Source organism: Lycorma delicatula, chromosome 7, assembly GCF_047948215.1.
Source record: "Lycorma delicatula isolate Av1 chromosome 7, ASM4794821v1, whole genome shotgun sequence".
Lineage (NCBI taxonomy): Eukaryota > Metazoa > Arthropoda > Insecta > Hemiptera > Fulgoridae > Lycorma > Lycorma delicatula.
The window spans coordinates 42806141-42821095 of NC_134461.1; the positions used below are offsets into that span (position 1 = coordinate 42806141).

Sequence of the window (14955 nt, forward strand, 5' to 3'; positions counted from 1 at the left end):
TCAAATTCAAAATTTTCTGAAACAAAATTGAATGACTGTTAGGAAGGTGTACTTTAAATATATTAAAATGAAATTTCTGAAACAATCCTTAAAAGATTATACTTTAACTGATTAAGAATTATAAAACATTAAAAATAATGTTATTTTTAATGGCATAATAATGTCATTATTCTGAAGAAACAAAAAAAATATATATACAATCTTTTCATGGAAGGGATCTACAAAAACCTGATTGAAAATTTTAGAAAGAGAAATATTCAAAATCAACTTTTTTTATTCCAGTTGAAAAAAACAAATAAATACTGTAAAAGACAAAAAGCTGATTAAGGAAAGAAGTGACAATACATAAATAAAAAAAGAGAAAAACATTAAAATTATGAGGAAATAAACATGAATTCAAGACTGCAAAATAAACAAACAAATAATTGATTTAAAAAATGTATTTCTCTTATAAAAAATTAAATGTACATCTGTGATCTAAAAATGTAAAAATTCAGCATTTACTAATTTTTACAAATCTGTAAAACATCATATAACTAAAATGTTCCCATAATACATTCAACAGCAACATTTAAAAAAAAAATTAAATTAAAAAAAAACACTATCTGTAGGTGAATAATTATACCATACTTGGAATGATGAAGGAAGATGTATTTTAATTACTGATAATATTAATTATCAATTTAATTCAAGGTTAATTTTTTATAATACTCGTGAAATTAGTAATTCTTTAATGTACGTACATTAATTATTCATAAATTTAAAAAAATACATAAAAACTATTAATTAATATAATGAATTAAAATTGCATTATTATTAAACATGTAAGTAGATATTACGTATATGTTTTGTTTCAATATGATAGTGTATCATAATTAACTAAATATTTAAAATCGTATTATTTAACCTTAAAACCTGTTTCAATTTAGCACGAAATGAAGAATAATTTTATAATTAAGATAAATGTATATGACTGACAAAATGTTAAATTAAGGTAGATAAAATCCAGGAAGTGTACCTAACATAATTATTATTACTTTTTTCTTTTAAATTAAAGCGGAAAAATGTTTGGTATGATATGTTAGATTGAAATCAAAAGGCATGATGGTAAAAGGGCGATGATAAAATTATTATGAAAAAAATTCTTTTCTTACCTTATATAAATTATAAACAGCACCCGAATTTCTTCCTCCAGGCATCCTATCTTCTCTTACAGCTGAAGAAAAAAAAAAAAATTATTATACAATTGCTTTAGTTGAAGATGTAAGTAGTAATAATTTCTTTAAGAGCAATTATAAAAGCAGGGTTCTAACAAATATATTATAACAAGGCCAATGGATTAATAATAATAGTAATAACAATAATGCAATTAAATGAAATTTGTGAGTATTATGGAATATATTATTCATATCCTACAGGTGTAATTTATATAAGGATGTCAAGAATTTACAAGGAAATAGCTCCATAAACGAAAAGTCTATAATGTATCACAGCTTGTGAGAAATGTGTTTATATTAATTAGGGCGGTAACCCTCTATTTTGGCTTTATACCAAGAAAATCATCTAAACAATTCTGAATACAAAAATGTGAATATGACAGAAATCGGATTTTCTCAGCAGATTTGTTCCTAAATAGGTTTCAATGGGTGGATATGTTGTAGAATAATAATTTTTTAAATATTTTCTTTATCAGTCTATCTGCTTTTACTTTAATGTAGATAATAAAATGACAAAATAAAGTTGCCAAGCCCACATTAGGAACTGAAACTGGAACCAGTTAGCTGATATATCAGTCAGTTGCTGTATCATTAAGCAACCAAATATCTGAAGTGAGGATTAATAATCATTAGGATATAGATAATAATGATTTATGCATATTAACATAGCATACAGTAATACAGATTTGTAATTCCTTGTTTAAAACAGCTCAATCCCAGAATGTCAAGGAGACTGCAATCACTTTTAAATTCTTAATCACACTTGAACTGGCAACTGTTATTTTTTAAACTGGCAAGTTATTTTCAGCAAATATATTACTCGACTATAAAAAGTGAATTAAAAATTACATTTTATCATATCCCATTTTAAGTTTATCATATTATTAAATCATATTTAAAAGTTAAATAAATCTACATAATAAAATATTTTTATAATACTACACTACACACAATACGTCTTAATCATGAAGATACAGAAGAGAAAAAGCAGATAAAAATTAATATGTTGTGTACTAAAACTGTACCTAATATTTTGTAAAATTATTTATAAACAGGAAATCTGTGATTTTGATTACAACATGACCCCAAAAATATCAATACTGCAATGGAATACGGTAAATTACATTTTTCAACACTACAGTTCAACCAAAAACATTATGTTTATAAAATCAATGACTACCATTTCAAGGATTAAAATGCTGGTAAACAACTAAAGATATTAAAGAATTGGAATGTAAATATTACTCATGAGATACTGTGAAGGCATAAAATTTATGTAAAGATATGTAAAAATCTATGTAAAAATGAGTAGCCTAGAATTAAAACTTAAATTATGAAAACTGATAAGGTAATTTTCTTTTTTCTTGAAATTAAATGAATAGTAAATGAAAAATAAAATTTTAAAATATAATTTTTCACTTTGAATTTGAGTAAATCAAATTCTAAATTGTTTATCAAGTGACATTCTGTTTGTTATGTCCCATAACTGTAACAGTTGTAGGCGAGCTGACATGTATTACAACTCCTGAAAATAGCACAGCTATTCTCCCAACAATAGCCATCCTACGTCAGGCAGGCTTACTAAAGTGAGGATTGGTTTCCTATTCACTAAGCCAAATATAAACATCAACACATCAGCATGTTAAGCCCAACAAATGCCAGTTGATATTAGGCCTTTCAAGTCATACCTCTGTTTTTTTTCACCATAAAATATACGGTAAACATAATAGTACAGCAAAAAATTAATGTACAATTAGTGTGAAACAAAGTGAAATACATAACTGTACTTTTAAGTTGATGACTACAACATTACAAAATTGACTGTACCAGAAATGGATTAACTAGCAGAAAAAAATGGTTTAATCAGTTAAAAAAATATTGATAATAATAAATACAGAAAAAATATTACTTTTCTTTTAAACTTTGAAATTTTTCTTTAAAATTAAATTCATATTTTATTTATATATGTTGAATAAAAGTCAAATGATATGTAAGATGTCTTCTGTTTAACATTTCACCTGGGTGAGACTAAAATTTAGTATTCTAGTACATAATGGGGGACACTGCTCACAAATGGGGTTTTTAAGAGGATTTACTTATCTCATAATCAGTAGCATTGAATCTTATAAACTCAAAATATTACAACAAATTATTCAAAGCAATTTCATACAGTGCTCAAAAATGTATTCAAGCAAAAATAAAATATTAAAAATTTTGAAAATAATTTGTTTTTTTTCTAAATAATAATTTATATTGAAATAAACTACACTCCATTATATTTAATAATTAATTAATATATATTTGTTTATTTCAATACTGTAATGGTTTTTACTGGTTCATATTGGTTAACATAATTGTGGTTTTGTGGTATAAACTTAACTGATAAGTGACGTAGTTTTAAACACTCTTAACAATGATAATTTATATTATCTATAAAAAAAAATCACTGATAATAAATTAAAAATATATCGTTCTAAAATTACAGGAAAACCAGATCAAATTTCTTCATCAAGAAAATACAGAAGAATAATGTGTACAAAATAAGAGTAAAATAAAAAGTACATCAAACGTTATGAATGAAAATATAAATGATTCACTGGCAGTCTACTCTTCTAAAACCAATATAAGGTTTACTGTAGACATAGACTAATGCAAGCTACGTTTCAAATATCAGCCTCTATTTTTAGTCTATTTTACTACAAATAACTTAAGCCGCTCGACATTACTACAATTCAATCTTATTAACACAGCTTGTATGTAGTATTTATATTTATTAATGAAACAAAAATTTATCTCACAATGTTGCAGTAAACAATAAATATTAGTAATGATAACAAATTGTACATTATGAAATTCATTAGTCTATTTATTATTATTTAAAGTATTACTCAAGATTATCAGATAAATATTGCCTGTTACTGGATCAAATTAGAATTGTTTGTAAGTCAGTAGGATAGGTTAGTAAATAAAAGCTCTCTTGATCATAGGCCATAGTAGAAGTTGTTTATTATAAAGTTTTGCTCACTCATAACTTTTTAAAAATATTTTCCCTTTTGTACAAAATAAGAACATTATATGATAAAAAGTATATTCATTTTGCATTAAAGGAAATCAATAAATCTTCTTCAGCGTCATCTGGAGAAAAGATAGGAAAACTTCAGTTCAATAACTCTTTCATTTATAAGATGCATTTTGTTTTATTTACTGTTAATATAATTCATTACTCCCTGTTGCAGGATGTGCAATTTTGATGAAAAAATATTTTTACACAACTTGTATAATGAATAAGGTAAATTCAGTGGTCAGTTCAATCACAAATTATTTATAAATATTTAATTAAATATAATTATTAAATTCTTGTAAAAGTAGGCAGTTCTAACTTGTTAGTGATGTTGGCTATATTTAATCATTTGGTTCAAGATTCAAATCCAGTAACTGATTGAATGATGACTAAAAGAAATTATATGTATTTTTATCAGAAATACATTTCACCCATTATTTAGTTTTTTGTCCATGTAAAGAAAACATACAGTTCACAGTTTCCTAAAAAAAAAACAGAAAATGTTACCGTCTCACTAAAGTAATGGTAATGTTCAGTTGCTAACAGAACCAAAAATGGGAGCAGTATGGTGTATGATGAGAAGCATATGAAAAAAATATCAAGTAAGGAAGAACAAAGAAAAAAAAGGGAACAGGTACTTGTATTTCAGGAGGGATTAGGAGACCTGGCTTCATCCTAAAGGCATTTCAGTTATTAAAAAGACACTCCATTTCAAAAAGGAAAAAGAGTTTATTGTTGGATTCATTTCTTCAGAAATGGATAAAGGTAAATAAATTAAATTTTGTACATATATTATTTCCTTTTTTTTACAACTTTTAACATAGGGATTTGCTCATTTGTTAACAATTTTAAAACCTTTTAAAATATTTCCAGATGACTTGGCTAAAAAAAAAAAACAAGTTAAAAGCAGGTAACTTTGAAAGTATTATGTCAAAAGTTGTAAAAGTTTGAACAATAAGTAGTAAAAATTTGAATTGATTATCTCTACCCATTCATAAGAAAATTGAGCTTTTGAGTACGTTTATGACAATATATTTTCAAAAAGAAAATCCAATTAGAAAAATTTGGTGTAAATATTTCAGATTCCTTTTTCTGTTTAGCTTCTGAAACCACTGTAAGGTATTACTTCAGAGAATGAATGAGAATGATATGCTTGAATGTAAATGATGTGTAGTCTTGTACAGTTTCAGGTTGACCAATCATAATATCTGTGGTAATTGAAACCCAACCACCAGAAACCCAGTTATCCATGATCTAATAGTCAAATCTATATAAAAGTAGCTACTTTTATACTGATTTACTAGGATTTGAACCTTAGAACTCTTGACTTTGACGTTGCAAATCAGCTAATTAGCTGATTTGCAACGATGAGTTCACCTCTACACCAACCCGGTGGTCTAATGTAATTATTACTTGAACTGAAACATATGTATTATTTAATTCAAACAGCCACTTCAATACAAAAAGTAAATATTTTATTGTTTTTAAAAACAGCACTAACACAGCTGTTCAAAATGAAATATCCTTTTACAAAAAGAAGAAATACAAGAACAAAGTTTCATTTTTTCACAGGGTGCCATTATCTCAGAATCAAAAGACAGTATGAATAGTCAACAAAAATATGCTATAGATAAAAACTTCCTTATCAGAATTTCATAAATGTTATCTTAATTTAAACAGAAAGTACTAGAAAAAATTATGGTATGAAACAGAGTTTTTGATGAAAATCAGATTCTGATCTTTCCTTTTTAAGTGAAAAAAAAACAGGAATCAGAGCACCCACATAGATAAACCAAAAATGCACTAGTTACGGTTTCCAGTTTCTCCAGCATTGAGGATCTAACACAGTCAGCTTCATATTTGAAAAATTGTAATGAGGAAGGTAGAAACAAGATGAGAAAGGATATTTCACTTTTCAAAAAAAGTTCATACACACCAACAATCCCATTTAGAGAAAAGTACAGTTCCTTTCCAGGCATTGCCCATATCACCAAAAATTTCTTGGGGAACAGGAAAGTTTTAGTAAAATGAAAGCAGCATATTACTGACAATTTTGTGTTGTATAACCTCAATATATAGTGCAAAAGAAATTATTTATTCTCCAAGAATTAAAGAAGCACTTGAAAACAAGTAAAGGATTCCTCCTATAGGACCTATCGCCACAATTTCGTGGGATGCAAACCATCCAACTGAACTATGAACCATTCAGTCAGATTGTCACTGGTGATAAGAAAGGGGGCCTCTTGGCTATCACACAGGTGATAACCAAACCATAAAGATGCCTAGAGCCATGGCTAACAGATGATGTTCCAAGTGTGATGTTCCAACTCTTAACTTAAGAGTTTAATTAATCTGTTTTATCTGTTGATCTACCTAAAACTATATAGTTCTTTCTTACTTTTATTGGTAGTTAAGTTAAAGTTAATTCAAAAGAATAGTGAACATATTTATAACTGGACAATTATGTACAGTTAGCTGATGTTTTCAAATTTTCTACCATCTGATCAGTTGATTGTTCAATAAGACTAGTTTTACTTTAGTTTTAAGATATCATTACCTTATTGTCTAATAAACTACTTACCTTGTAAAACCATCCCTTGTTCGATGCACTTTTTAAATCGGCAGTACTGGCATCGATTTCTTTGTGCTTTTGTAATTTCGCATACACCATCAGCTACACATGTATACACTCTTCTATTCTGGACTGTTCTCTTAAAAAAACCCTTACATCTGATAAAAAAAAAAATATTAAGTGTATGATTAGATTTTTGTTTATCTATTTATTAAAAAAATATATACATCTATTTAGTTATAATATATGTGTAAAGCTAGGAGGCTTAAAGATAGGGTAAATTAAAATTAACTTTTAAGGATTTTCAGAAATAATTTTTTTTTACAGTATTTAAAGTAAAGTAATTTTGTTTATGATCTGATGTTTTTTTTTTTTTAATAGTAACAACAATTTTTTTTGGTCTAATCATTTGACTGGTTTGATGTAGCTCTCCAAGATTCCCTATCTAATTCTAGTCATTTCATTTCGGTATACCCCCTACATCCCTATGAATTTGTTTTACATATTCCAAACGTTGCCTGCCTGCACAATTTTTTCCTTTTATCTGTCCCTCCAATATTAAAGCGACTCTTCCAGGATGACTTAATATGTGGCCTATAAGTCTGTCTCTTCTTTTAACTATAATTTTCCAAATGCTTCTTTCTTCATCGGTTTGCCGCAACACCTCTTCATAACAACAAATTATAATGTTCAAAGTGAAATTTACCAAAATTTGTTTCATTATAATCATTAATTACAAAAATAATTTTTAATGTTAAAGATTTTAAGTAGACATAGTTTTAAGCTGATAATTTTTTTTGTTTAACAAACAAGACGAGAGATCAAAAAATTTCTTGGACAATGCATGCTTAAAAAATACTTTTTTTTGGTTTGTTTTACCTCTGGATTCACAGTCAAGCAATTCATTTCGCAGAGGATGAGATGAATGTTTTGTAGCATGTGTGAAAAATGCCACGCCTGACCAGGATTCGAACCCAGTGTTTAAAAAATACTAGATTTGAATATTAATACCATCCTTTTCAAAACTACTTTTCTTATGCAGGGGCACACAGATCCAAGTACTGTATGCATGTCAAGTATCTACTGTCATTTAAATTATACCTCCAGTTCGATATCAAAATTTAACGCTTTGGTTTAAGTTTCACCTTTGGGACTAAATTTTGAAAGCATGGTTAGTATAAAAAAATAATCATACTGTTGCAACTGAAAAACTCACGCGTTCTGTATGCTTTGTAGTAGAGATCATTGTTGAAATGGATCACTGGCCTTGTTCTTGTGCTGTAATTCAAATCGTTTGAGTTGAAAATCCTGCTCCCTCAGACAATTCAGAAGATTACAATAGAACAATGTGTCGACAGTCTGGTGACAAATTCCTGGTGTACAAATCCCAGAAAAAGATGATGAAAAAAGAATCCACGTTGAAAAAGATGATTAGCCTATTCTTGACTAAATATACCTTATATATATGTATGCCTTCTTCACACAAGTGAATAACATTCAAAGCATCTTATCTGGCTGATTAATTGTTGCAAGGATGCCTGATCAATCCAAGGTTCTCTGTTGCAGATTTTCTGAGTTTGATTCCTTTCCGTTCCACCTTACTGCTTATAGTGAGATCACAGATGCACCTATGCATGTAGTCATTTAGGCTCGTGCAATGTGATCCCGTTAAATACTACGTGATTTCATTCGATATAATGGCAATGAAGATTGTTTTCTATTGTGACTGCACATGCATACCCTAGGTAGGAATTTTCTGATTGTAACTCGTATTAAACTAAAGAAATTTAGAATCTGTAAATAATTCCATTAAAATTGAAAAAAAACAATTTTTAAATCTTTGAATGGAATAACTTTGCAGCAGCACTACTAAACACTGATGAATATTACTTGTATGAAATTTAAAGGATTTTGACATAGTTTAACGACATAAAAGTTGATAAAGATATTTACATAACAGATTAACCAATAATAATGTGATAAGTAACTAGACTAAAAAAACACAAATGGAACAATACAACAAAATAAGTATAGTGTACAATTATTTATGCATTATGATTTAATTATCTTTTTTCTTTATAGGATACATTACAATATTAATTTAGCAACACATTTCAATTAACATAATCCTATGAGAAATACTAATCGCATGAAATCCTAAAATTATATAGTGCTAACGTTTCATAAAATAAATTCATGAACAATTAAACATTATTTTCAAATATTGCTTAAACTTATTAAGCAATATACACAAATTAAATTTTATAAGTGATTTATATTAATAGGTAAAAACTGGAATAGTATTTTCTGGGCAAAGATACCTGAAAGCGCGTAACACATCCTCAGGTAAAAAAAAATTAACCAGAATTCTAGGAAAAATACCGGATAATCTTTTATATTTGATAGCTACATACCGATTCAATACAGATAGTAGAGCAGTTGTTTAATCGGATAGGGGGGGAGTTGGAGGTTCTACCGTTATATGTTAGCCCTCATCGTCCTGCTCGGATGCATCACGTGTCCTTGTGACGTCACACAATATGCCCGCCCGGTCATTAGCTCGCGGGGAAATCGGACAAGGTCGACGAAGACTGACAATGCCTGGGTTGTTGACTGCCTGTCCTTGCGTTAGACAATGATATTGGTTAGCGACTTGGGAAACTGGTATCAACTGCTGTGTATTAAACGCAATGCGTGAGCTTGAGCGTGACTTACGATGCCCCGAGAAAACAAATGCCGTGAATATACAGAAACGAACGCACATGAACTCCGTCGGTCAACCTTCGTTGTTAAACAGTAAATAATAATTGTTTTATTACATTATAAACCTTAAAACGTTATCAGGAAGGGTACATAGAACAATAATAATAATATTAATGTAGACCTACAAGCATTAAAAGAGTGTACACACAATGCCAACTGATTACATGGCAGGGAAGATAATGTTACGTAAAATCATAAAAAAAGATTATAAATTTTAATTCCCTCATAATGTAAATTATAAACAAAATTCTATCAAAGATTGACTGATAACAATTTTTTTTTCTGTTTAGCCACCAGAACCACCGTATTACTTCAGAGTGAGGATGATGTATGGAGTGTGTATGAATGTAAATTTAGTGCGGTCTTGTACAGTCTCAATCAACTTGACTATTCTGAGATGTGTGGTTAATTGAAACCCAACCACTAGAGAACACTGGTATCCACAATCTAGTATTCAAATCCGTATAAAAGTAGTAAAATCCTAGTAAATGCCTTTAATAGGATTTTATCTGAGAACTCTTGTCTTCGAAATCAGCTGATTTGAGATAACGCGTTCGCCACTAGACCAACCCGATAGGTTAATAACAATAATCAATGTCGTTTTTTGTTTTTTTTGCAAACTGATATTAAAAATTTGTATCGAACATTCATACTCAGTTCATGACTAACGTATTACGTAAAAAGAAAGATAACACCTTATTTTGAAGTCATGAGCTCCGCTGAGTGAGAAATCACAAAAATTGGATTCATAGCTCTATTTAAAGCTTGTTCTTTTTTAAATTAAATTATGTACAGTATTCTCCCTATTAAAATGCGGGAAAAATCCTTTCTAAGCAGATATTGCAGCATATATATTTAACATGTTAGTAAAGTTTTTCAAAGTGATTTGGAAGTTGAAAATTTTATTTTTTAACTGTTGTTTCTTTTCAGAGGCACACACCAAATATTTCAAACTTGGTTATTCTAATGAGGTAAAGAAAAGCTGGAAATTTTTTTTAGTATATTCAAAGATTTTCGTTAAAAAGAAATGAAAAGGGATAAAAAGTAAAAAATAAATTTTATACTACAAAAATCCGGCTGTAAAAGAATATTACAGCCAGACCATTTTTCACTTGTAAATTGCATTAACCATGTGATATCAGAATCAACGTAAAAATCAAATAGTTTTTTTTTATTAATAGCTGGAAAGGGAGTTTTTTTCTAACTTGGTAGGTAAAATTTTATACTTTATTTTTCGTTTCACATATATTTTACAGGATACAATAAATTTATATTAAGGAAATAAGCTTCTCTATAAAGAAAATATATAAATAAATAACCGCACTTAGGTAAATAAATTCTTTCAAGTTCAATAAAGTTCATTTAAAAATTTAGTACAAAGGTTATAAACAAAATATATTGATTTAAAAATGAAAAAAAAAATTGGAAGACTTTTTAGGAATCACTTTCAAAATGATGTATCCTAAATTTGTTTCTGATGTATCAGAAAGTTAGTTTTTCGAAAATCAGACAAAAAAGATTCTTAAGAAATGTGTATTATAAACGAAAATACGTTAAATTTTGAATATAATTAGTCAAATAAGGACGTTAATTTAAGTAGTTAATTGTTTACTTGCAAAAAAATGTATAAGTTAGACGAATATGTTCATTTATTAATTTTCTGGTAATTATCCAAAAATAAATAACTTGAATGAAATATGTTTATAACTTTACTAAAACGAGTTCCTCAGTTTGATCCAAATGTATCTATATTTAGCCTACTCATCACTGAATAAATTGATTTCGATGGTTTTTTTTTTACTTTTGTAGAGAAAATCCTTTTGATATTCTAGTTATAAGATTTTCCAGACAACTTTGATAAAAGGTTACTTTTTTAACGAAAAATTACACTGTCTACAAAGACAGATTTTGAAGATATATTTTTTATCATCATTGAAATATTAGGAATAATAATGAAATGAAATTAATTATAACATTTAGGTTAAGAAATATTACATATTCTTACATTTCAGAGAGCTTTATTCACACAATAGAAATCATTCTTGTGTTTCTCTGTATTTAGATTTTATTTTTATTAGGGTACAGGTTTTTTACCTTTGTATTCCTTTTTACGAGAATCTTTTTTTTTTTAATACAGAGAAGGCTTCTTTAAATTAAAAAAACTAAATAAATGTAAATAAAATATAAAAGTTTTAAAGAAGTAAAACCGACTAAAATTACATTAAAAATAAAAATAGTTTTTTTTCAATTCATCTTTAATGTCAAATTTTTAAGCCAAGCACTAAATTTTGAATAAGTTGATTTTTTATAATTTGATACCAATTTCTAAGAAGAAAAAAAAAACGAAATTTAAAAACTGTAATACTAACAGCATTCCCGTCGCGGTTTCAACCACACGCTATATGGGCGTATAGAATTTCAAAAATGGGAAATAGTTTTTTAGAAATTATGTGTGGGATGGATATTGTTCTGTGAGTTTCCGCTATTGACAAGTTACCGGAAAAAATAGATTAATTTTGATATATTTCAACGATTAAATACATAAAATGTTGGTCATTTTCCTTTAATTTTATAACTAAATTAATTTGTTTTTACGTATATCACGATAATAATACAAATTGATCATTTATAGGCAACTAACCCCTTTGCAGCTTCACCTGTGTTATACGGTTACTTGCGTTTCCTGTTGCGGTCAGATGATGTTTAGCTGGTCAGGGGTCTCTTCGGTCGCCCTTCCCGTCTCGCCGGGGATTCTCTATCCCCTGAAACCTTCTGTGTTCATTAAACTCATGCTTGTGAGAATAATAATGATAAATAAAATTTAAAGACTATTTTTTAAAACTATCAGAGTATTGTATTTTTTTTTTAATTTCCCATCATGGCTACGCTCGCAAAATAACAGTCAGAATTACAAACATTAAATTTAATGTTATCAAATTTCGTAAAGATTTAATATTCAATAGCGGTAGCATAAAAAGAGTGAAAAAAATTAGGTTTTTTACACTTAAAATGGTTCTTAGATATTTATCTGAAGAGTACTTGCAAGGCCAAATGGAATGAATATTTCATTTAGTATACTCGGAACTGGGGAAAATTTGCAATCATTCGAGATTTTTTTACCTTTCTTCATGACTTTCAAGGTCGAATTTAAAAAAAAAATAAAAATTAGATTTTAGATATTCACATAAAGATTATACATATCAAAAATCCAATTGACGTCTATATTTGTTACCGAGAAATTAATAAATTACAGTGTTACTTTGTTTTAACGTTTTACACCCAGAATTTCAAAAAATTCTTACATCATAAGTGCATACAAGTTTCGTAAGTGTTATACAAATTTTCATAAATTTATCTTCAGTAGTTTTCGCTGATTGTTGATTATGAATCACTCACGACATATTTATATAGATGAGATTCATTTAGTAAATCACATAATAATTGTTTGAAGAAGCCGATATTGAACAAGACAATGAATGATCGACAGACATAATTTTTTTTGGCTGATGAATTAATTCACTAAAGAAGCTTCCTTGTAAGCTTGTACGTGGGAATATGAATATGGAAAATTGTAACATAAGAAAAATACCATGCCTGATCGGGATTCAAACCCAGGACCTATGGATGAAAAGCCGAGACGCTACCACTTCGCCACGGAAATCGACGGAGTGGTAAACATTCAATTTATTAACAGAAGTTCTAGGTTATTTAATTATACTTTTTTTAATGATTTATAGAAGTGAGATTGGTGTTCTAAACTGTAATAAGATAAGTAGTAAGAAGAGAAGTAACTGTAGTAATGAGATAAAAAATAAGGACGGTATGATACCAGGTTTATTTAATTTTAAATATCAATTACATAAATTTTTAGATAGTCATAAACAAAAAACATTTTGTAAGCTCAACCAGGATTCTGTATTTTAGCGGAACGGTAATATTTGTTTATGAAGAAAATTTATTTCATAAAATATTGTATGAAAATTATCTTCAGTCCAATGAAAGGCTTGTCTTTTATTACAAATCTATTCATTAAAAAAAAACTTAATATTTTATTTTCGAAATAGTTAAAGACTCATCCAGATAAAATAGCGCAGAAATGTGATCAATTTTCGATCTAACTCTTTACTTCTGTGTGATGTAGTATTTTAACTACAATAGTCCAATGTTTTTAACAGCCATACATGAGACCCCAGTCCCTTCTGAGAATAGTTTACCTGTTTTCAATAATAACAAGGATACCGTATCGGTATAACTGTTAAAATGAGAAGTTTCCAGTTTCTTTTACATTGAGTCGTTAACTCATTGTATTATACTGAAGGGTAACGGCATATCAAGCCGACCAAAATGCAGGAGTTATTCAGTCCTACAAGCAATACCTTTTCTCTGTCTTTTCCATAGGAAGTAGTATATTTCATGTTTTACATACGTCACACTAATAAAAAATTACTGGGATAGATGTGTAAAGTAACATATTAATGTACTCCTTTCTGTGATATTCAATCACTAAATGGAAGGAAAATAATCAATTATATCAATTAATTTATTATGTAATTGAAACATAGTGATTGTAATTTGAGTAGTGTGTTGACCTCGTACAAAAGCCTAAAGAAATTTTTTTTTCTGTCCTTGACCGATAAACAATAAAATAACTTACTTAGGCCCTAATATATTTACTTTTTGTTTGCTTAATTTAACTTAAATAAAAGGATTATATATATATTCGAATGAACTTACAAATATCGCAATTTTTAAAATAATTTAAAAATATTATGTCAACAATAATTTAATAATATGTCAATATTATTATATAATATTATTATTATATGTCTATTGCATCTTTTTATTACAAACACAGGTCACAGTGGGTCAGCCTTCCAATGCTTCGTGGGTAAGAGATCATGAAGTCTTGTAGCGAACCCCTAAAAGATGTATTTGGACAAACCAGGGTCAGATGGGCGATCGTTTGCTCTTCAGCTTCACATCGGTAGCATCGTGGGCTTTCCGCAGCTTCCCATTGGGTCAGACTCTTATTACAGATACCATAACTTATGCGAATCCTGTTGATGTTACACCACTGTCTTCTGAGAAGAGTAAATCCTGGTACCCTCAGAGTTGGATCTGTCATAAGGTTGGAGTTAGTGCTATTCTGACCTTGCCATAGTGACGTCCAGTGATCCTTTGTGTTGAGGTCGTTGACCCGATTGGCGGCTGCTACAGGTGGATGTCTGGATTTCAGTCTCCGATGCTGTTTGAGAAAATCTATATCGGCATGAATAGGTAGAGATGGTTAGCATTCTATTTTTCCAACTGTGATTTGTGGGTTGCTAGTCGTCTAGTTTGGG

At 28.6% G+C, this 14955-nt stretch overlaps 1 protein-coding gene across 1 annotated transcript in view; it reads right to left on the reverse strand.

Annotated features, from left to right (window-relative positions):
- Nucleotides 1-14955, reverse strand: part of Hr4 (nuclear hormone receptor 4) — a 110126-nt gene that overhangs the window by 27595 nt on the left and 67576 nt on the right. Inside the window, 2 exon segments of the mRNA XM_075370719.1 lie at nucleotides 1155-1216; nucleotides 6860-7008. Of these exon segments, the coding sequence (XP_075226834.1) occupies nucleotides 1155-1216; nucleotides 6860-7008 (211 nt within the window).